The 24,121-nt window shown below is 38.5% G+C and overlaps 3 protein-coding genes across 31 annotated transcripts in view; 2 read left to right on the plus strand and 1 right to left on the minus strand.

Annotated features, from left to right (window-relative positions):
* Nucleotides 1-56: 56 nt before the first annotated feature.
* On the minus strand, nt 57-9,793 carry susd5 (sushi domain containing 5). Of its 2 annotated transcripts, none has more exons than XM_056741331.1 (5): nt 9,437-9,793; nt 7,888-8,074; nt 6,143-6,252; nt 3,868-4,056; nt 57-3,730 (listed from the first exon to the last, which is right to left on the minus strand). In XM_056741331.1, exons 1-5 carry the CDS (start codon nt 9,522-9,524, stop codon nt 2,295-2,297), a joined length of 2,010 nt encoding a protein of 669 aa, XP_056597309.1. In that variant the 5' UTR covers nt 9,525-9,793; the 3' UTR covers nt 57-2,294. The 2 variants fall into 2 exon arrangements, with proteins under 2 accessions (XP_056597309.1, XP_056597308.1); XM_056741330.1 differs by having other exon boundaries at nt 7,888-8,086.
* Nucleotides 9,794-11,032: 1,239 nt separating this feature from the next.
* On the plus strand, nt 11,033-20,146 carry fbxl2 (F-box and leucine-rich repeat protein 2). The gene is made up of 14 exons (XM_056741332.1): nt 11,033-11,510; nt 12,957-13,018; nt 13,138-13,192; nt 13,284-13,358; nt 13,663-13,757; nt 14,277-14,441; nt 15,124-15,250; nt 15,343-15,417; nt 16,207-16,337; nt 16,420-16,480; nt 16,598-16,642; nt 17,577-17,633; nt 17,788-18,000; nt 18,360-20,146. The coding sequence occupies exons 1-14, from the start codon at nt 11,481-11,483 to the stop codon at nt 18,465-18,467; spliced, it is 1,299 nt and encodes a 432-aa protein (XP_056597310.1). The 5' UTR covers nt 11,033-11,480; the 3' UTR covers nt 18,468-20,146.
* Nucleotides 20,147-20,985: 839 nt separating this feature from the next.
* clasp2 (cytoplasmic linker associated protein 2) overlaps nt 20,986-24,121 on the plus strand; it is a 37,224-nt gene continuing 34,088 nt past the window's right edge. For 17 of the 28 annotated variants that reach the window (XM_056741627.1, XM_056741628.1, XM_056741620.1 and 14 more), the window contains exons 1-2: nt 20,987-22,068; nt 23,893-23,971. In XM_056741627.1, coding sequence (XP_056597605.1) covers nt 21,871-22,068; nt 23,893-23,971 — 277 coding nt within the window. In that variant the 5' untranslated portion in view covers nt 20,987-21,870. Of the gene's footprint in view, nt 22,069-23,892; nt 23,972-24,121 lie in introns of all 28 variants that reach the window. The other 11 variants (XM_056741617.1, XM_056741618.1, XM_056741623.1 and 8 more) reach the window with 3 other exon arrangements.

The raw sequence follows: 24,121 nt of genomic DNA on the forward strand, positions 1-24,121 counted from the left end.
CCTTCCACCACACTGTCGACACCAAATAAGAGAAAAGCTGACATTTTATCCCCCAGAGTAATTTATTTGTTAATGTTCAGTTAGTTTTCCACAACTTTGTTTAGTCAAGATACCTTCAAATAACATCTACCAGACATTGCTACAGTGTAATGTGTGATATTACCAAGCAGTTTTAACATCTAAAGGAAAAAAGCATCACAAAGATTTCACTCGCTCATTCAGAGAAAACTCCATGTCACAACAAAATTTACAGTTCAGAAAGTCAGCGCGAAAATGATGATCAGAGCCAATAAAACATCGAATGGCCACAAACAAACCACACTATGTGACCAATCATTTAAGAAAAGTGTCTTTCTCTCTCAAATCTTTACATACGAAAAATTCTAGATTCATATTAAAGCAATGACCTGCACAGAACACGTAGAGATTCTAAGTCTAAAGTCTGATGTTTGAACATTCTTTGTATTCAAAAAAGATCCCATGAGCTGAAATGCACAATTACATAAAGAAGGATGCAAATGCCATATAATTTAGAGGACTATCACTGTTTTTTTATGAAATAAGTCATTCTAACATCTCTACTAAACAGAGGGGTATGACAAAGGATTCATTGAATGATATTCTACAATAAAAAAAAGTTATTACAATATCAGCTGTACAGTTCTTGAAAACATGAATTCACCCTAGGTAACAAACAAAATGCAAACATATTGTGAGATGTTGATTTTGTAAAAAAAATCATTGAAGTATTTGCATATGACCCAGCAAATTTTGTGAAGAAAGCTTAGTATTTTACTCGACATGGGTTTAAATAACAATTTAAAACACTGATGATGTTTTGTTTACCGTCACTATACTTCACCACACGGTGAGAACTAAAATCATAATAGAAACCAAAAGCATTATACCAAAAACATTAGCGTGCCACATATTTCTTTGACATCGGCTCTGTGACAATCACAATAGTAGTGTTTTATTTAAATTCGCTAGTTCTAAAAGAATGTATTTATATTTATAATACACACGTGATATAAATATGCCTGATAAGTGCATGTAGCCGGAGGTGATAAATGAATGAAAATGTTATACATCATTGAGGGGCAAAAATATTTGTTTCAAAACATCAATGACATATTTAAGATTATACACCTTTTCAGTAACAAAACAGATAATAAACCTAAATAAAATAAAATAATTCTGTTTAATTTTTGCTTAAGCGAGAAAGCACATTCTATAAACGGAGAAATAATCTTTATAAGCTTAATACTGGCATTAAAATAAAGAATATAAAGAAAATATTAACTTATGACATTTTTCTTTTCTTATCATCCTATATGTAATTGTTCACATATCCCTTAATTGGATAATATTTCAATGTTTTCATGAGCATCAGGAGAACCTGGACTTACTTAAATGAATAAAAGCTTATATAAGCTGACAGCCAATCAGAACCCTCAATTCCTCTCACCAGAGTTTCTCACCTATTTGTGAGTTTGAGACGTTTAACAGCAGTCAGCTCATCCTCAAGAAACTGAACTTATTTATAGGGGGACAAACAAATACTCATTGTATTCTAAATTTAGAGAAGAAAGCTATTTATTCTACAAGTTCTGGGCCGATATGTACTGAAACCAACCAGAATTCAACTCCAGTTCCTCTGGCAAGAATGTCTCACCTGTCTGTGAGTGGGAAACTTCCAACAGCATGCACAGAATGCTAAATTCAACCACAATCTTTTCACTCACTCTTTCTTTCCTTGTTTCTTTCTCTCTCACACACATATACATATACAAGATAAACATTTATGAAAAAACCTATAAACACACTCATGCACCAGCCCGCAGTCCAATGCACTCTATCACAAAGTCAGACAAAAGATTACAGGGTTATTTTCGACCCATGTTTGGGTCAAATAGTGACAAAACCAACAGTTGGGTTATAAATTAACATGGTTGTGACAACTCAAATTCTGGGTTGTTTCATCCCATGGTTGAGTCAAATATGGAGATTTCCTAGGTTAAGTTAACCCAACAGTTGGATTCATCTCTTTTTGACCCAACATATTAAAAGTGTAAATCTGTGACAATTCATCAACAACACAATACAAAAAATGTAAAGACCAAAAAAACTGGACGAATTTACCTAAACTAGCATTACGCCACCCTATTCAATGGATTTTCGTGAGCTCTGGGACGTTCTTTGTGTTAGTGTAAAAGTGACAGTAATGTTCACACATTAATGGCTTTGTACTGATGCTTGTGTAAGCTGTGGGTTCGTGAGGGTGCGTGTGGCTGTTACACAGTCTGCTGTAATTCAATACACTGCGTTTGCCTGTTAGTTCCATTGAGTTGGTAGTGGGAGCTCTTTTGTTGCCTTTTTTTGTAACACCACACCCCCAACACCACGCCCACCACTGCTGCTGCTATGCCAACGATAATGGCAGCGACCATTGGCCCACGACCCGACGCGTGGCAGGGGTCTTCAGCACAAGCACTCTCCCCTGCTCCTTCCTGGGGGTCCGGGCTGTGATCGCCATCCCTTTCTATCTCACTCTGAACATCGGGGATATCTCCTGTGCCACGATCAGGGACATGCTCTAGAAAGTGATCATTGTCATTGGTTTCCCACATGATAGGTGTAGTCATGTCGCTAAAAACAGGCGTACTGTCCAAATGGACCATCCCAGAGGGCGTGGCTGTGTGCTCAGGGCCCAGCCCCTGTTGGCTGGTGCTCACGTTTTCTGGAGCGTAAGATGGTGTGTACATCATGGGCCGCTTGTGTAACGCAACATCATCTGCGCTTGTTGTTGTAAGAGTAACAAAAGTGGTAGGTTTCATGTACACAGTATTGGGCATCTCAGTTACATCATCCAACTCCAGCTCTGCTTCAGATTCTGATTTCGTTGGTATCTTTGGTGTCTTTTTTTCCAGTTCATCTTCTGTAAATTCCTCAGAATAGGTTATCACTGGATCATCCTTCACTCCAACTGGCTTTTCATCTCTGGTTGTCCCTCCTCCAACATTCTCTTCTCCTTTCACATGAATGACTTCCTCATATTTCACGTCCTCAGGATGTTTGGTTACTTCAATGTGTTCCTCCACCGAGCTGTCAATCAAACCCCCAGTCTCCACAGAGCTTTTAGTTGCATCCTCAAACACCTCTAGGTCCGTGTGCCCTGTAACAGTTTCCACATCTACTTCATGTTCCAGCTCCGCGTTCCCTGTGGACAGACCCCCTTTATCTCCCCCTTGGGAAACAGGGTATCCATCTAGCCAGGAATCCTCTGTGCTTCCAACACTGGGACTGGTAGGTTCTTCAGTAGGTGAATCTGTTGCGTGATCATAATCAGAGTCATATTCCTCTGTGATCACTTCTGATTGGTGGGAAAAGTTGTCTGTCATGTGACTCTGGTCTTCAACTGGGATTTTAACAGAGGACTCTGTGGTTATATGTTGACGGTCCTCTCGGTCCTGGAAGGCCTCTGAAGGAAACCAAAACTTGTGTTTCTGACTGAGCTGAGACACTGGAGGTTCAGTTGCTAAAACTGTATCGTCCTCATTTGCCTCCGACATGACAGTCAGCTCACGTTCTGGCTCAGAAGTGGGTTTATCTATTTCATGATCAACGGTTCCTCCTGAAGTTAAGGAAACTTGATGCACCTCCCTTGGATTCTCAAAGAGATGGCCATCGGTGAACTTATCCTCGTAGTCGATGGGGCCTTCAGGATCATCTGCAACAAATAAACCATCAAGGCTCAGACAGGCACACCCAAAAATAAAATAAAACCTTTGAACTGCAAGGCTTATATGTCTCTTTTCCCACGTTCAAGCTCTTGTGATTTGCAAGTTATTTGGATCATTGGTGTACCTTTGAGACAATGTTGCACCAGGCCGTACCATTCTCCACAGCTATCACAAAACAGACTGAATGCTGTCTGTCCATCTGGCAGTTTGTATTCTTGGTTACAGGCATACAGGAGTTCATCACCCAGGTCTAACCCAGTTTTCCCCTGCAGATGTGAATTTGGAAATGAAGGCGGTTGTCCACATGGAGCATCTAACGGTTGGAGGGGTAGAGGAACAGTGTTAGTCATGGAGGTGAAGAGTGTCCTTAAATAAAGATTTCATAAAGAAATTTCATAAAGAGGTTTTCCCTTTGCTTCCCTTTGCTGTGGAAAGTCAGATAAAAAATAAATTACACAGAATTTAGATGCTTTACATATGAAATTAACCAATAATTTAATTGACCAATAACTATATCATGCTTATTGACTAAAAGTCTCAAATTTTTAAATTATACATCGATGGAAAACATTAAAGGTTCAATGTGTAATTTTTTAGGTGATCTCTTGACGGAAATAAAGTATACATAACAGTCTTCAGAGGTTTATAAAGACAAAAACAAACTGCTCTATAGAGCATGTTTTATAACTATGTTATCTCCTTCAGCGAAGAAGTGGCAGAATCATCGTAGTTCTGTGTCAGCCACCATTGTGCTTGGAAATGGAGTGGTGTGGAGTGAGATGTTGATTGCAATTCACAACCTCACCGCTATATTTCATACACTGGACCTTTAAGAAATCCTTCCTAAATGATTTAGAGTTTTTCTAAATTTTTCATCATCATTTCATTCTGTAAACTATAGATAACATTTCTACCAAATGAAAATGTTCCAAATGTTTTTTTTTTTTTTTTTGGTAGAAAATAGAGAGAGGATGAATTAGTTAAAATACATAAAAGAAAGCAATGTTTGCAGATCTTGAATACTGCCAAGAAAACAAAAGTTCAAAAGCATGTTTAAACAACACAATATTAATGTTTATATATATATATATATATAAACATTTAAAAATGGAAATTATTAATTAAGTCTTATTTTTCAGTATTTTAATTATTTCAAATTGCTGTTGGGTGACTTTATGTCATTCCTTTATGACTCTTTTTACAATTTGATGTTATTGTCATCAGTTCAGTCATCAACAATCTTGAAGACAATAAGTTTACAATTAATACCATTAATGTACATACACTGTGAAAAATACAACTTCAAATTGTTCACCCAACAAAGGTAATAAAGTTACTTGAACAAAGTTTATTAGTAGAAGAAGTGAAAGCATTATTTTGAGTATGCTGAACAAAATTAGTCTAAATGTGGTACCAACAAAGATTCTTTTGTTGACTGTCATCAAGTGATTGTCCAAAGCGCGTCAAGTTTTTTTTAGCCAATTGCCAAACTGTGTAATCTCAAAATACAATTCTAGTGTTAGAAAGTTCCCAGCATGGATTGCAGAATTTTCAATTCGCAGGAAAAAATAATTAAAATGATTGCTATTTTAGTGTTTGCTGGCTATATTTATATTTTGTTTTTATCATTGTAAGTTACCTTTAGTATTTAGAGTTCCTTTTTTAACTATATGATGATTAATGATGATTGTTACCATGATTGAGGCTAATGTGCTCAGTGTTGCGGTCTGAAGTAAATGGCATAGTGAGGCCACTACTAAAATGTTTAAAACATAAACAGCTTAAGCAATAACTTAAGAAGGATGTGTATACAACATATCTTAAAATAGAGTGTGTAAATAATAATAATAAATTTTTTTTTTATGTTATATAAAAATAATCAGTTGAATTGGGTCAACTAAGTCCATAGTTGAGTGAACTCAGAAACTTGATTGTTGGATATTTATTTTAAGTTGGTTCAACTATTTATTTTAATTGAGAGTCATGTGACATTACTCAGTTGATTGAAATACTTGGCCAGGAGTTGAGTAAACTCAAAAAAGCTGTGCGGCGATTTGCTTTAAATCTTTAGGTAAGTCAACTTTTCATTTTTTACAGTGTACCATGAAGATGTTCACACACAAAGAGCTTACTACCACTTTGAATAGACCAGTACGATTTCAACTTTAGACATTTTCAGGTAAGTTTCGTAAATACATTGTACTGAGAAAAACTGCAACAATGTATTCTGTTTTACATATTTCCTTTCTATAATTAATTACATCGCCGTTCTTCTGTAGTACTATGTGTATGTATGTCAAGCTGCTTTGCAACAATGTAAAGCTGTGAAAAGTGCTATAGAAATAAAAATATAAAAAGGGCAAAAAAAAACGCCTTTCTTTGAGTGATTGTAAACTGACCGCTATCTTTCACACAGAACACGCCCAGTCGTTCAATGTCCCGGGTTACATTCTCCAACTGGACGTCAACCGGCCTCAGAGTCCCCTGGACACTACTGCACACTGTAGTCCTGAAATCACACATTAACATGTTGCAATTTAATTAGAGGAATTCTTTACCACATTTCTACACAGCAAGAGTGACATCATTGTAAGATTTTGCTTATATAGGAGATAATGCTCTATAAACATGCACACACACTTCATGTGTATATCCCTATCGCACTGTTAATGTTCCCAGTGTTTATATAAATTTAACTCACAGGTCTGTTTTCTATTATACAGTATTTGTTAAAGATTGTGTCTTCAAGTGTGTTTATTTATCATTATCAGTTATTATTTATATACCTTTATATCTGAATTGACTGTCTGAACTAGGGTGATTAAAAACTAACTTTATCTAATGATATTAAAAAAGAGACTTTTACATGTCAAGCTGATCATATAGTGTTATCCACAAGCACAAATGTGTCTGTTTTGTTCGCAGATCTTTCCTAGACATTCCTCCAAATGTTTTTCAAAGAAGGTAAATTGCCTACCTCATCTTTTAACACTCATCTGTGAAGTCTTAATCAGAATTATGAGTGTGCGGGTTTGGGAGCCAAGTGTCTCAAAACCACGTACAGAATGAGGTTTGGGCTCTCTTGGGAGAGTGTTAAGTTACCAGGGAACACCCAGTGTCAAAGTTTTAAGCCGAAGCTGTTATCTTGAGGTTGGATTGCATGGAGAAGTCCATGTTTATGTGATTTATGACACATAATCATCTCCAGGAAAAATCCATGTATAATCTATATGTTATTCTGAAGGGAAGACCACTCCCTTTTTATACCTCGCAGATGTAAATGATATTCAAGAATGGTCTGTGCTTGTCATACATGCATATATTCACACTTCATCATATCAGAATGATTTTTGGAGGCCTAATAGGCAGAATGATAAAATACTCTTAAAGTTTACACAAGACAAACTCGTTACGAATTACAAAATTTTATTCATATTAGGTTATTGCTTCTAAAGTCACCTCAGAAAATATTTAAACACGTACGATTGTATGAAATATAAAGCAATGGCCCGGTTTCACCGACACGGCCCAGTTTAAGCCAGGACTATGCCTTGGTTGAATTAAGATATTAATGTTGCATTTACAAAATTGCCCTAGAAGAATACATTAGTAGTCAGCATCTTGTGACAAAACAATGGCACTGATCTATTTTAAGATATATCTGGGCAAGTTACATTCAGTCTGGTCACACATTCATTTTAGTCTGGGACTAGGTTTAAGCCTTGTCTGTGAAACCGGGGCAATATGTTTTATTATCGTAGGTGTGGTTTTACCACTTGATATATTCCATTTGACACAGAATTGATAGTTTTGGATCCCATTCTGAATGTGATAATTATTTTGAGATTTGTGCTCGGTAGTAAAGAACTACATCAAAGAACCGTGGGAAGGTGCTGATGTGTTCTCTCACACCAGCTCGGGTCCATTTTCTCTGAGGGCCTGAGGTGCAAATAGAAATGTTCTACCTGAATTCACAGGTAGAATTCTGTCTGTTTTTCAATCGCACACAAACACTGATATACACACATACACAAGCTACTCATTATCATGTTTAAAAATGCACACTAACCATTCAAAACAATGACACTTTGACCGACAGGATAAGCCAGTTTAATTCTGTTCTTCCTGTAATGAAAGTTCTCACCCTATGCCTGGTCCAGAGAGCCAACCACGCGAGCAGGCTGAGAAGGCACATTCCAACACTGCATGATGCAGGTCCGCCCCCGATGCCACCTGGGCCCCTTGAGCGATACAGGCATTAGCTGCTGCCTCGAACCCTGCCTCTTGTCCACCTTTGGATCCGTTCTCCAAATCCAGAAAGAACACACGTCCTATTGAGGAGACTGATTGACACATGCAGTATTATTCCAAAAATGCATATTTTGCATTACATTAGTGAAACACAGCATTACCAGAGAGACATCGTATCAGACAGGGAGAAGGACATCAGAAAAGAATGCAAGAAAATAACCACAGCTAGATAGTATTCACAACTATGAAAGGTATGAATTACAACACCAAAAGATTGTATTCCAAAAGGCATAAATTTGGCATTTATCATCTGTCAACAGGGTCAAGTGAGGCCATTTAGTGCAGGACTGGCTTAAGCATTTGAGACAATGGGGATGTGAACATAACAGAGAGTTCAGACGAAAAACATAAAAATAAAAAAAACGTATAGAGGAACAAAGATCAGCTTCAAACAGGCTCAATGTGTACAGGTGGCAACGTTAATCCACGCCCGCATACAAACCCCAGTCTTGTTCAATACATCATAGTTTGTCACCGTCTCACACAAAGATACTAAAACAGCAGTTTGAGTCAATTCCTGTGTAAAGCCTCTGAAACAGAGCTCACACGCAGCCTACAGATACGTCAATCTGCATCACCGTAGCTGTGTCAGAGGAAAGCAATGCAGTTTCATATACAGAGCTGTCAGTTATCACTAACCGGGGCTCCAGAAAAGATTAAGGGTTAGTGGTTATATCACCAGACGTTTTTTTAAGCCTTAACTAATGTAGCCTAATGCAAAAGTGTTTTTTTATTATCCCTAAACCATTTGTTTTCTGAACCTACATATTAATTAACAACATTGCTTGGGATAAATGCAACCTTGAACACATAAAGCTATCATATTGGTGTAAGTGAGGTAAATCTAGTCTGAGTCATAGAAGTCAGTAGGGCATCTGACTAATCAAACCCTTTAACCCAACACAAACAACCTGTCATTTATCAATCCTTTGTTACAAATTCATTAGTGTCACGCTGATGAGTCTGTTATGCTGATGTGAAGATATCATAGCTTTGTGGTGGATGAATGTAAAATTCATAAAAAGAGATTTTAAGTTATATTTAAGGTATCTAAAAAATGAGTAAAAGAGTAGTTTGAGAGAGCAATATCTACTAATTCTTAAGAAATGCTAGCAAGAACTCCATTCATTAACATAGGATATTATATCGAAATAAGGATTTTACTTTGTCATCTGGATTGCATTTATTCTATTCTAACCATCACTATTATAGCAGCCTTCACATTTAAACACACAAACATCAAAAGCAAATATCACATATATTCACGCCACTCTCAAAACTTAAGAAACCTGGACGCCCATCCATTCATCACCTCGCCTAAATGTGTATTGCAGAGGCGCGTGAAACAAATTACCGCACCCAAACCATCAAGAGAAACCCACCGTCTGCGCGAGAGTGACCGACTGTTAAGCAAGCCAAGCATCCCAGAAACGACAGGATCCCCAGCTTTCGGTTACGCGTTCGCCTCATCCTGTAAAGTTGAACGTTCAGGAGGAAAACTTTTCCAAACTTAATAGGAAAGGTGAATTGTCCAATTTATTTGCGCACCCCCAGAGAATAGGCGCGAATGTTTCGATGAACAGAGGAAAAGAACTAATAGGCGCAGTGGCAGAGGTGCAAGAGGAGGTTCATCTGACCAAGAAGTACATTACAGAGCTGCTGGTGAGCTCGTGCGAAAACTCGCACTGCGTTGTCAGTAAATACGTCATGACTCAGAACCTGTGCAGTGCCGCATGAGAACAGAGGCGCTAAGCACTGGGATTGTTCCAGTGCCTTGGGGAGTCGGGCGCATAATGGTTTGTGCTTCCTTGGCACGGTGAACGTTTGCCACCGTGTAATGCGTTTTTTCTTTTCGGGGGTCTTAATTTTGGTGCGTCTTGTCACCATAGCGCGCCTGGCTGCGTTTCAGTTCAGAACGAGCGGGACAGAACCAACTGTGCCTGAAAGGGATCCAGTTAAATTCTTGGGGCCAACCTCAAGACACGGTAACTTTGATGAAGCTGCCCAATATGTGCGCTATTGGACGCTATGAGAAGGGAGAGCATAAAAGGTGTCTTTGCCCCCCACCACCACCCACAAACCCCGACTCACATTCATACGATTGTAAAGGCTTTTTATGCGTCTGTGCTGAAGAAAGACACCGAGTTTGAATGAGCTAGTTTGCTTTTCTAAACCAGGACTGTGTGAGCACAGGCTGGGTATGACTGATCAGCTTTTAATGTTTTTTACTTGAGTTAGAGCCCCTAAATTCCTTTGGATATTATTCAATCAAGGCTTAAGCGAAACAATTTCATTATTATTAAGGCGCGCGCACGCACACGCGCACAAACACGCACGCACAACTAAATACATCATGTCTCTTAAAAACAGACCAGCTCACTGCACACGCCATTTCCTGATAGAATAATGACTGTTAGTGGAAAATATTTAAGGAGCATTCTCTGAAAATAATAAAAGACCAATTTAGCTCAAGCCTCTCTTTCGCCCTCTGCTGTTGTACAGCTACAAGGCAAAAACAAAAATAGAGCTGAAAAATATATTCCCTTACATTTACACATTTGGCAGACGCTTTTATCAAAAGCGACTTACATTGCTTTCTCCTATACATTTTACGTAGGTATGGGATCGAACCCACAACCCTCCGTTGTTAACGCAATGCTCTTAAACACTGAGCTACAGGAAAGCTCGGTGCTAAGTTAAATATTACTAAAACGCATTTATTAAATTACAATTCACATCCAGCCGCCTGATTGTGCAGACGGAACAATGGAGAATTACTGCGAATGTGTTACGACAGATGTGGAAGGTGTTTATTGCAAAATAATATTTAATGAAGTGGCCGCAGTTTCTTGTTCTATGAATGAAAAGACTTCAATCTCCCCCATTTGCATCAACCACGATGACGACACATCTATGCAACCCAACGCATCGACATAATCAAAACAAATCTACCACGCGTGTATTTCCCGCAAAAGTGACGTCACGGCACTCTTTTGAACCCCTTTGGTGCATAGCGCGCACTCCTCCGCTGTTAATAAAAACAAGATTTCTTAAAACACGCTTGCCACACACCTATTAAATTGTATTGGTGTCGGTTAAGGATTTAGCACATTTACTAAGCAGGAATGTGCACCAGAGCGGAAATGTAGTCAGAGTGGCAGCTCGGGAGGCGGAAGTGAGGTTAGAGCACTGCTCCGTCCGTCCATGTTATTATTGTTATTTTGGCAGTGTGATGGTTCACAGCGGAGCGCACGGACGGCGGCCAGCCCGGGATTTCTCCGGTTACCAGCACGGTCGTGAACGGCTAGCGTTTCACCTGCGTTTCAATCCCGTGATAGTTTGATCGCCGACGTTGACAAAACGCGCATACGTTGCTGTGCGCAGCGCTCGCCTCGGACTGTCTTTATTATTGACACCGCGACAGACATGAACGGCATCACCAAGAGCAGATTTGAGGTAACTCGCACCGAATAAAGCACAGACTTGGCTGTTAAACTCAAATAGTTTGCCCGGGGAAACGAAATCGGGCGGTGGCAGGCTGTCTGGGCGATGATGACAGTGTGTTTAAGCGTATGTTTGTGTGTCTGTTTGTGGACGCGCGTGCTTGCGTGCCCGCGCGTGTATGTGTGCAAGGCACTGTTTTGTACTCTATTTTTACGTGCCGTGTTTAGGCTTTTGTTCGTCAAGGGTAATCCCGTCCTAACACAACGGCACCAGCTGACCGTGTCAGCAACGGGCGCTGCGCCGGAATCCGTTTAACGCTGGAGTTGGCTGTTGTTATCGGAGTTATATCAAGCTGATAGACTGGCTTACGTGCCATGAATGCAAGGGCTTGACAATATGTCACCAAAGAGCAGAATTATATAAAACAGCGTTTTTCTTAGTCACTGCGACCGACTGCTCCGCTTTGCCCTTTGAGTATTATGTAAATTAGTATCATGAGTTGTGCCATCTACGATTTTGCAAAAGGTTGGTTTAGGCATCAACAGTCCTGTCAAAAACCTAAACCATAACTGAACCCCTTTAACAACTACCTCATGAAATTATAGGGAATTAACAGTTTCATGAGAACGAAATGCAATGCCCCTTAACTAAAGTATACATTCTGATTGGTTGATAGAGACGATGTTCGAGGACCAACAATGATGTTTATGATTGTTTCGAATGTTTAAAGAAAAGACTGGTGTTATACGAGGTTGATATAATGCATGTCTTTTAGGGTTGCATGATAAATTATCGGCCATATTGGTATCTGCCAATAAATGTTCATTTTTTATGTTATCGGCCGATAATACAAATTTGGCACATATATTATAACTAATAAATCATATATCATTTGCTCTGGTTAAACATCTTCAGCTACACGCTGCTCACAGTTAAAATAGAGTACAGTACTGTCTTTCCGTCATTAGTCGTTCACTAACTGCTATTAGCAAAACATTGTGGATGTAGGTACAGTACGTAGATTCAGTATTTATGATGAAATTATAGGAACAAAAGTTTGAATCAGACTGCTGTCTGAATGCTTTCTGTCTTGAGACCTGTTAGACATGTGGCTATTCAAAGCACTTTTCTGGGTTGTTCAGGAAGAACATCTATAATATGTCTATTAAATAAAAAATATACCAGAAAAGTTTGAAGACTAACGAATCTTTAACTAGTGTTAAGTAGGCTTGGTAGATGATTTTCAGGGGGGAAAGTGAACTAATGGTTACCTTGTTTTGTGCAGTCAATGTTTTCAAATGCTTTTGTTTAAGTCTAAGTGGAATTTTATATTTAGATACTGTATATCGGCCAATATATCGGTTATCGGTTTTCAATGTTAAAGGATTATCGGTTACGGTATCGGCCAAAATGTACATATCGGTGCATCCCTAATGTCTTTGTTTTCATATTGTCCAGATGTTCTCAAACAGTGATGAGGCTCTTATCAACAAAAAACTTCCCAAAGAGCTTCTGCTCAGGTGAGCTAAACACATTGAATGTGGTCTGCAACAATTACAACATTTATAGCAAATGACAATATCTATCTATCTATCTATCTATCTATCTATCTATCTATCTATCTATCTATCTATCATAGGATTTTTTCCTACCTGGATGTAGTTACTTTGTGTAGGTGTGCTCAAGTATCCAAGGTAGGTTCTTCTTCTCATTTATTTATAATTTAACAACATGGTAATTATAAAGAAAAAAGTTAGTTTCCTAACGCAGCTTTGCCTACAACAGGCATGGAATGTTCTTGCTTTAGATGGGAGCAACTGGCAGAAGATTGATCTGTTCAACTTTCAGACAGATATTGAGGTGAAAATGATCTCTATGATGATGTACTGTTGTGTAAGCGTTCTGTAATGTTTCTGTTTGTCAGTGAGATTCTGTGTAAAGACTCATCTTGTACGTTATTGGATTATGGCCCCCGCTTTAGTATTTCATGTGAAATTTGTTTACATGTGCTGTAAATTGTTCATGTCTGTGGGCGTTATGCATGTGGGATTAACACTGGGTCAGTAGGCTTTTCTACTGATTCCATAGACTGTAACGTCATCCCTGATCCTCTGTGTCTGGACTCTCTCTCCCGCTCTCTCTCTCTCGCTCTCTCTCCCTAAAGGGCCGTGTGGTGGAAAACATCTCAAAGCGATGTGGAGGTTTTTTAAGGCAGCTGAGTCTAAGGGGCTGCCTCAGTGTAGGAGATGCCTCCATGAAGTAAGTCAGCAAAGATTTCAAAGCATGAATTGTTAAATGGTTAGTTTATGACACGGATATCAAAGTATAAAATGGTATTTGAGTGTTATTTCCATGTAATTCATTAAAGGGACAGTTCACACAAAACATAATTCTGTCTTTATTTAACCTGTATACATCTATATACATTGAAAGATATTTGGAAGAATGCTTGTAACCAAACAGTTCTTGGCCACCTATGACTACCATAGTGGGAAAGAATTAATTGGTATTCGAAAGTGCCCTGAACAGTTTGCTTTCTTAAATTCTTCAAAATATCTTATTTTGTGTTCCACAGAGCAAAGAAAGTAATAAAGCTATTATGACTACTATGATAGTCAGTGGTGGCCAAGAACTGTTTGGATACAAGCATTCTTACAAATATTTTTCTCTGTTTTTTCATTTTTAGTTGAACTGTTCCTCTAAAAATCATAGATATTTTTGTTGCTATTTTCCATTGTTTGTATTTAATGTTATTGACAAAGGATATTTGATCGGCAGGACCTTTGCTCAGAACTGTCGCAACATTGAACAGCTGAACCTCAACGGCTGCACCAAGATCACAGATTCCACATGTATCAGCCTTAGCAAGTTCTGCTCTAAACTTCGCCACCTTGACCTGACCTCCTGCGTGTCCATCACCAATCATGCACTTAAGGCCTTAAGGTAAAGGGCAGTTAACTGGTTTATTACTGTTTCAATGTTTAATGCAAAATTCCTTAATTTAATGACTGATTAGTTTGGCTCTTACTAAAGCTTTGATAATTCCTAGTTTTGAAATGAGTGTTAAATGCATGCACACTCAGCGGATGCATAAATCTGGTTTTATTGCTGTCAAGAGGGTGATTTTGTTAATAGTTAAAAGGTGCCGTCCCCTTTTTTCTGGAGTTATTGTAGATTATAATGCTTAAACCTGTGAAACGGGAAATTCTAAAGGAACAATTATTAACTCCTTGTTAGATGTTTTAGATCCTGTTCCCACAACTTTAAAGAACCATGTCATGGTCTGGATTTCAAATGGATGACCAAAAATATTAAACTGTCTTAACTTAAATTTTCGCTTAGTCAGTTTACACTGATGTGTCTAATGATTTTTTGTATTAATTTTAATTCCGTTAATGGATCCTTTTATAGTTAATTTATCCCAATAACAGACAAGTTCATCGTAGTGTTACACTGTAAATGTGTAATTTTTATGGTGTGCAGACGTTTTATAGTAAAACAGGATATGAAAAAGTTTTTTATACTTTGTACTTTCTGTTGATCTAATTATTCATTTATTTTTGTTGTAAATAAACAAAATTTTCTGGCTTTTAAATGTTTTTAAATGGTTCTGTCTGTGTGCTAGTGAGGGCTGCCGCATGTTGGAGAATCTGAACCTGTCTTGGTGTGATCAGATCACGAGTGATGGCATAGAGGCTCTTAGTCGGGGCTGCACAGGTGTCAGAGCTCTGTTCCTGAGAGGCTGCACACAGGTACATAAACACCATAACGTACTGCAACTTTATAGTGGTGCATGACTGAGCAATGATGATGTCACATGATGTTTTTTAATTTGTCATTTCAGCTTGATGATGCAGCACTTAAGCACCTTCAAAAGCACTGTTCCGAACTCATGACAATCAACATGCAATCGTGCACAGTAAGGCTTTGACCGAGTTTAAAATTGTGCGTGTTTTATAATGTTGCATAAGCAAATGTACATTATTGGCAGGAATTATTCACCTCTTAATTGATTCAGTTATGATTTGAATAGTCATGATTCAGTTATGAACAACTCTCAAAGCATCGATTATAGGTTAAAGGGATACCTTACTTGCAAATATTAATTTCCCCATGTTTTACATACCTCTCAAGGCATTGTAACTGAATATGGTCTTCTTCTTGAAGAATAATGCGGTTGGAGTTATAATACCACGTATCATTTTACTTTATAGCGGTAGAATGGAAGTTAATGGGTGTCGACTTTTTCAAGCTCCAAAACGTCTTCTGAGGCGAATCAATACGTTTGTTTAAGAGAAATATCCTTGTTTTTCCGGCAAATGAAGGTGATGAAAGCTCTTGCCAGATTAGACCTATCCTATTGGAACAAAATGAAATATCCCATTCTACCCCTTGGAAGCAAAACGATAAGTGTTATTATGACTTCGACTGCATTATTTTTTAAGAAGAAAACCATGTTCGGTTAGGATGCCTTGTGGGTGAGTAAAACATGGAGAAATTTTGATTCAAGGCTGAAGAAACGCTTTAAGGTGGCTTCCTTGCCAGATCGCTGTGTATAGATTCCACAATAAAAGCTGTAATATGTAAATGTACAAATCGCATTAGAGCAACCTTAAACTTTGTTGTTCTCTGTCAGCACACGTCTTGTTTCTTGCGGACGTGCAATAGAGTCTAGATAGTACACTAAGATGGCTTATCCGTCTTGCAGCAAATCACAGACGATGGCTTTGTGAGTTTGTGCCGGGGCTGTCACAAACTGCAGATGGTGTGTGTGTCTGGCTGCAGCAATATCACAGACGCCTCTCTCACCGCCCTCGGCCTCAACTGCCAACAGCTAAAGTAAAGCTTTCTTCCTCTGTACACAGATAAGAGCACGCACACACAGTCAATCATTCATTCACATTGTGTGTTCTGTCTTCAGGATCCTGGAGGCTGCTCGCTGCTCACATGTGACTGATGCTGGTTTCACAGTTCTTGCCAGAGTGAGTTATCACAACAACAAGAAAACATCAACATATGTATTTGGTTTTCTTCGACTTTGGGTTATAAGACATTGTTGATACTTGTTAGGCTTACACAAACTTTGCCTTCTGTTTTAGAATTGTCATGATTTGGAGAAGATGGATTTAGAGGAATGTATTTTGGTGAGTGTTACGTAAAATGTTTTGGTTAATGTGATTATGCTTTTAGCTACCAATTGTACATTGCAGGATTTTATGACCTTCTTAACAATATTTAGCAATTTATAGATTTTCACTTAAAATCATCATCATCATCAAAAATGACAATATAAATAACAATATATTTGTGATATTTATGAAATACACTGTGCTATTAGTCAACTTTTATTATATAGTTTATTTCTGTGTGTTTTGTTTATTATCCAGTAAATTATATTCAGAGAGTTTGTAACTGTTGTGGCAAAATGTTTAAGGAAAACATGAATTACTTACCCTCAAGTTGCTCTCAATCTGTATAACCTTTTTTAGTTCTGAAGAACACAAAGAAATATATTTGGAAGAATGTAAGCAACTGAGCAGTTCTGGGACAGCATAGACTTACCATAGTAGGAAAAATGATTGTACAAATTGTTATGTTGAACATAAAAATATGTATTTGAAAGAATTTGGGAAAGCTTACAGTTTTGGGGCACCTTTGACTACCATTGTAATTTTTTCTACAATGGTAGTCAATTCTGCCAAATTCTGCTATTCTCCAATAGTTGCTAACATTCTTCCAAATATCTTTCCCTGTGTTCAATAGAACAAAGAAATGTATAAAGGTTTAGAACTTGAGGGTAAGTAATTCATGACAGAATTTTCATTTTTTTGGCAGAGTACCCCTTTAAACGGGAGCAAAACCTAAGATTTTTGATGATTATTTTCCTGTGTGTAATATCAACACAACAGCAATTATAACAGTGCTGTATTTTACTTGTCGTACTGGTATATTGTGACACCACTACTTTCACTAATGTGGTTTATTTTGTGCGTTAGATTTTCAGTTTCCTCGCAATAACTTATCTTGGTATGTACAGCATAGCTCATTTTAATTACGTGTCTGGGCTACTTTTTTTAGGTGACTGATAACACTCTGGTTCAACTCTCAATCCACTGCCCTCGGCTGCAGGCGCTGGTAAGTGCTCGCTTGGAGTGTGGGGGAGTTTTCTAAATGCTTATTCTTCTTCTTTTTTTCTCTAAAAGAATGGTGGACTATACTTACTTTTGTTTCTTGGAAAATCACTGTAAGCATTTGTACTTTATTAACTCTGCATATGTGTGTGTTGTAGAGCTTGTCTCACTGCGAGTTGATAACAGATGATGGAATCAGACACCTGAGCAGCAGTGTGTGTGGTCAGGACCGTCTCCAGGTCGTAGAGTTGGATAACTGCCCTCTGATCACAGATATCACACTGGAGCACCTCAAGAGTTGCCAACGTCTAGAACGCATAGAGCTGTATGACTGCCAGCAGGTCACACGCGCAGGCATCAAACGCATCCGGGTATGTTAAACATAGTCGCTCAATTATATCACAACTCCCACACGCAGTAATCATATACATACTAAAATGATTTCTATCAATCTGCAAAAAATCCATTAAAATGTACAATAGGCAACCTGGGATTAAATCTGTCTCTTCAATTTTTATCCAAACTGAACAAGTCAAGGAACCCCGCATTTTATTGATCGCTCGATTTCTATTGTTTAGCCGGGTAGCCACGCCTAAAGTTAAATTATTATCCCATTCCACATAGCTTTGTTTTGATTTCATACATTCTTACTGGCTGAATTTTTGTTCAATTTTCGCTGTTATGACATCACCTCCTATTTGTCTCATTTCACCTGTATTTTCTCACGTAGGCTCACCTTCCTGAGATCAAAGTTCACGCCTACTTCGCTCCAGTCACACCCCCTCCTTCAGTGCACGGGGGTGGCCAGCGTCTCTGCCGATGCTGTGTCATACTCTGACAGAAGGCGGGGTCTCTGAGCGATGCCGCAGAAAGTCAAGCTGTCAGTCAACCTCTAAACTCGACCCTGCCCCTGCTCCACACTACAATGAGACTCGGGGTTGTGGCTAAATGATACGTCGCTTGATCACTGAGCAGTTGCCTAGCAGCAGGATGGATCTGAACAAGTTACGTAAAATAAATACAATGCAACGTGACTTATAAATACTACGTACAATACAATACAACCTACTGGATATACAAGAAGAAAATCAATGGGTTACCCTGTAAAATATTTCATATTTGGATATGTGGAAAAGTAATATGAGGATGTACTTAATGCATTATGGAACTACTGAATAAAGAATGAATCCGCAAAGAACTTTGAGGCACATCCACAACTAAACAGTGTTTACGTCTTGCTCCTCCTCCTCAACGAATAGGAATGCATTCTCTCACAACGAAAAACAAACAGAAAAACAGAAGTTTCCTTTGAGGAGATACACTTCCTGGTGAATGATCATGTGACATTCTCAAACCCGGGAGCAGAATGTTTGAGCATTTTTGTCTTGATTTGTGTGTGTGTGTGTGTGTGTGTGTGTGTGTGTGTGTGAGAATGTTTAAATATAGAAAATGAAATATAACACTACAACAAATTAACCCATATTAAACCTGGAGTAAAATGGCTTTTTTTTTTGTTAGTGCTCACCTTCATTTTGAGATGGAATAATTGTTGCATTGATATCATGTGAGCAAAGGGGAAGAGAGAAGGACTAAGACTTTGCATACGGGATAAAGTCGATTTTGCTCCAGGGTGGAAGGAAAGTAATGTCAGGACTGATGTGAATGTTCAATTTCAAATGATATACATGTACAAAGGGTGGGCTACATCAAGATCCACATTTTGATTGTTTCAGTGCAATATTAAAAGCCCAGACATATGTAACTGTGAAATGTGACAAAATTTTGAACACTCCTTATTTTTGGCAATAGTCTTTGAATATTCTCATAGCAATGTCCCTGTTTCTACAGCCAAACCCTGTGTTCTTATTCATATTCACTGCCAACCACGTCATTGAGCTTATAGATCCGATCTCGACATCTCTCAAAAATCAACTGTATAGTAACTCATAGAGACACAAATATGTATGCTTTCTAATGCAATCGTGACTGTCAGGTGCATAAATCAAGTATTCAACAAGAGGTTTTATGCCAACATTGCATATTTCTTTAAAAACGTGTCAAGTTTTGCTATTGACAACCGCTACTGAGGGGATCATCTAGTTGATGGATGTTTTTTTGGTGCGAGTGCCTTTGATTTTGCAATTTGAGGAAGGGTGGAATTACAGCCACAGAAAAGCTTGACTTTTAGCGGTGTAGTCACTTTTTTCTTGTATTTCCTCCTAAGTTTGATTTAACCATTGGATAGGAAAGTGACTTCATCACTTACAGTCAATGCATACTGTACATGAGTGATTCCAGTATTCTCAATCATGCACCTTTGGAAGCAATGCTCAAAATGGTAAGTGACTGAAAGTGACGTTGGTTTATAATTGTTCTGTAATATTGAACCGGTTCCCTTCTTTCTCTCCCATATTTTTTTGACAAAGATGAAAAAAATTACCTGAATGTCCTTGTGTTCTGGTTGTTAATGTGACATTTCTTTAAATAAAACGTCTGCGCAGTGTGTCACATTCCGGATTGGCTGGTTCTGGTGTTTTTCAATACACTCTTCATATAATTATGAATGAATAAATAACATTTTACTACTTGTGCAACTACATCTTCAGGTGTATTATCAATTCTGCTGCATTTACTGTTATGGTAATTGTGAAATGTAAAAATACACTCATCTTCCTTTGTATAATATAGTAATCAGATATGTTATATATTTTAATACATTTAATGTATATATGTTAATTATGTTTTAATTATATGAATCCTATACTAAATCACTATTTAGGCCAAAACGTTTGTTACATAGGTTCTACAAATGTAGTATGCACTGAATACTATCAGAATGTTGACTCAACTGTGCACCTTACACACTTTAAATAATTAATTATACAGGAACATGAATGCAAGTGCATACTATGCTCTGGAAAATAAAGTCAAACAAAATGAATGTAAAAATACAATTAGGGTTTAACATGCAAAGTTCAACCCCGCCACGAGGGGGAGATGAAGACAAAGATCCAGTTAACTGGAAGAGCTTATGTTCGTATTGTTTAAAGGTGTTAAACATTCAAAGAAGTATAACCAGCTGTTATGAAGTCTAAAATACGTTTTACAAAAACTAACTATGTAACTCAAAGTGTTTGAAATATAATTGAATAATTATTTGAGAAGAAATGTATTATGTCTCCACGTGTACCATACTCTACAATTATGAGTACCATTGAGAGAAATGTCAACATACTTGAATAACTACTAGACTCACTATCAGAACTGAAAATGAATGATACAACAACACTAATATTTAACATTATCAAAAATAATTGAATAATGATCATTATTATCGTTCCCATCATAATTATTATTATCATGTTCATTAGCCTTTCCCTGATACTATTAAAGTCCACATTCTGTCTGATGTAAAACCAAAAGAAGAAGAAGATGTAAAGCGACCGCTCCTCCTTCAGTAATTAACATATTTTCATTCAGGCACCACGCTGGCCATCTGTGCGGCGTTGAAGGACCTCAAGGCCTCGGCCCAATCGCTATTCCTCGGGATCGTTTCCTATTCAACACACTCTAGGATTTCGGGTACCGGTGGTCCAGGAGCCGTGACCGAGGGGATTGCACCGAGCTGAGCTCCGAAAGACAGCTGTCACACTCCGAATTGGGAATAAGTGTAAACAAGAGAACAGAGAGAGTAGCGCCGCGTTTAGCGCGCTTTCCATCTCATCCACGGATCTCCTCGAGCATCACAAAGCGGGCTTTTCTGCTATGGAGGCCAGGAGGGAAGAGAACCCCGGCGGCAGGCCCCAGGATTCTCGACCATAAGGGTTAAAGCTAACATTGTTAGCCGAGGCTTCCTGCACTCGGTCGGATACATTTCCACTCGTTTTATACGCGGATCTCCGTTACACCCCTTTGTGCTTCCGTACGCGCACACTTTTCGATTTACGTTAGTTTAAACCCACTTTTTGTTCGGGCAAACACCTACCAACCATTTCATCCCTGGTCGACTTCGGGAAAGTTTATTTTCCGTTACTCCATCGTCAAAGCACGCGCAGCATTCTTGAACGCCGCCCGATCTTATATTTCACAGATCACAAGCTCCACCACTTCATTTAAACTCCGTATTTGACTTCCTCTTTGTGCACGTTTCAGTTGTTTCGTGTTGTTCTCGCTACTTTGACAGTCGTTCAGCCACTGTTATTGTTTCGCTGCAACCTGAGGGCTACACACAAAGCGTCCCGATGGATGAAAATGACGACATGGACCATTTTTACCAGAAAGTTTTGCAGAAGGACGTGACCCGACGGCTGCAGGTCGGCCCGGATCTGATCGAGTACCTGAGAGACCCGCAGAGGTCCTGTGATGTGGAGCAGGATAAATCCCGCCTGGATAAAACGATAGACGAGTTGACGGGATGGGTGAATTCAAGCAATTACAAGGTAGTGTGCGCGTGACCTGATTTTGGGAACGCGTAATTTAACATTGACGTGTCACCAAATGTGTGTTTTGAGCTATTTTTATAGTAGATGTTATAAGGAGTGAATTGTTTTGAAGGGATAACGTCGGTGCTCGAGCCAAACCTTTACGTCAGTTATATTAAACGATATTTAGCTTCTAAAATCGTTTTATTGCTGTTTATTATTGTGATTCATTGCTGTACTCTTCTGTCAAGCTGTCAAGTCAATGCAACACCATACGAAGAGTTATAGCACTTTTGAGATGCTTCTACACAACATCAACGCAATTTTAAGTGTGTGTAAAAGAAGAAAATCTCAAATATATTGCTATTGATATGCATAAATGACAGATTGGTTTGTGTCCTAGAGAGAATGTGGGGATGCTGATGGGGGTGCTGTGAGGATGGGGGAGGGTCGCGAGGGTTATTGTTCTGGTGCACTGGGGCTGTAAAAGGCACATTACTGTCTGATGTAAATATTCACTTTATTTATCTGTTTATTATATTAAGTCTTTTAAAAAGTCATGTTTAAATGACATCATGAAGCGACCACAGCTTTTTGCTGGCTCATGCTGCTGCTATTATTGAGGCCGGTTCTTATTTGGTTATGTGTTCAATAAACTTTACTTTCTTTTTTTTATTGTCACCGTTGGTAATGAACAGTATTGCTTTAAGGCATAGTTCAACCCAAAATGATAATATTGTCATCATTTATTCACCATCTTTTTATGTTCGACTCTTGCTTTTGTGGAACACAAAAGATGATATTTTGAGGAATGTCTCTGTGGTTTTCTGTTCACACTGTGGACCCCAGTGTTGTTTGGTTATTTATCAATATTCCTCAAAATATCTTCTTATATCGTGTTGTGTTCTGCAAAAGAAATTAAGTCATACAGGGAGGACATGATGGTGAATAAATGATGACGGAATCATTTTTGGATGAACTATCCCTTTAATGTCCTATAGAGTTTCAGAGATCTTTCATGTGCCGTGTGCTATTAGTGCTCCATCTGAGTCCATCTGCATTTCACCTTCAGCTGATAGTTGAGGTCTACAGGGATTTAAGTTAATGGACGCTTATGACATCAGACTCATTGAGGTTGGGTTTTACTAACGATGGAGCCAATTCATAAATCCGAGACACAGCTGTTGAACTCGATTTCAAATATATGTGGTTTGATAAATGCAGGATTTTGAAGTAACGGTCTGGCATGAATTTTGACACAACAGTTTGCACTGTTTCATCGAGAGGAAATGCTGTAAAGTGCTGACGGAGCACAATAGGTCTGACAAAATTATCCATAAAGGAAGAATAGCTGGCCAACAACAAGTTTTCATAATGGACTGCAAACTTGGAGCCAGTAATGCTTACTAATGCAATAGGTCAGCTTAGATGCCTGAATAAGACCCGTTGCTGCATTTTGAGGTCGACACATGCTCAGTTACCCTTATCCACGGCACTCTGCTTGTTTTGCCTAAAATAGGTTATAACTGGAGCTTCTGGGATGTAGTGAATATTTGATTGTTTCCCTGGAATGTGAACTTCCATCCCACACTGCCAAAAATTACACAGCAGCAAACTCACTCACGGTCTTTTTACCTCCACAAACAGACCGTATCTATACTCATTCTTAAAGACAAAGCACACAAATACACAAAGATGTATTTGATCACAAGTGTCAGAATAGAGCATTTAAAACTCTCCTCTGTTGGTTTCTCAGCTGGTCTCCTGTTTAGGTGCATAAGAGAAAGAGTGACTGCGAGTTTACATTTAAAACTGATTTATCTCTTTCTCTTTTTGTGTCAGGTTGCCTTGCTTGGGATCGATATCGTCAGCGCGTTCGTGGATCGGATGACTGATCGTTTCAGAGGTAACATTGTCACAGGTAAGACATTTCTGCGCAGGTTAAAGGCTCAACACCAATACAAGTATTGCACAGCAGTACCAGAACGAATGACATAATCCACAGGCATGGTCTTCTTATCTCAGCTCTTTTAGCTCCACCGCCTATTGTTACCAGAGTAACGGGATGTTA

Source organism: Triplophysa dalaica, chromosome 25 (genome assembly GCF_015846415.1).
Source record: "Triplophysa dalaica isolate WHDGS20190420 chromosome 25, ASM1584641v1, whole genome shotgun sequence".
Classification (NCBI taxonomy): domain Eukaryota; kingdom Metazoa; phylum Chordata; class Actinopteri; order Cypriniformes; family Nemacheilidae; genus Triplophysa; species Triplophysa dalaica.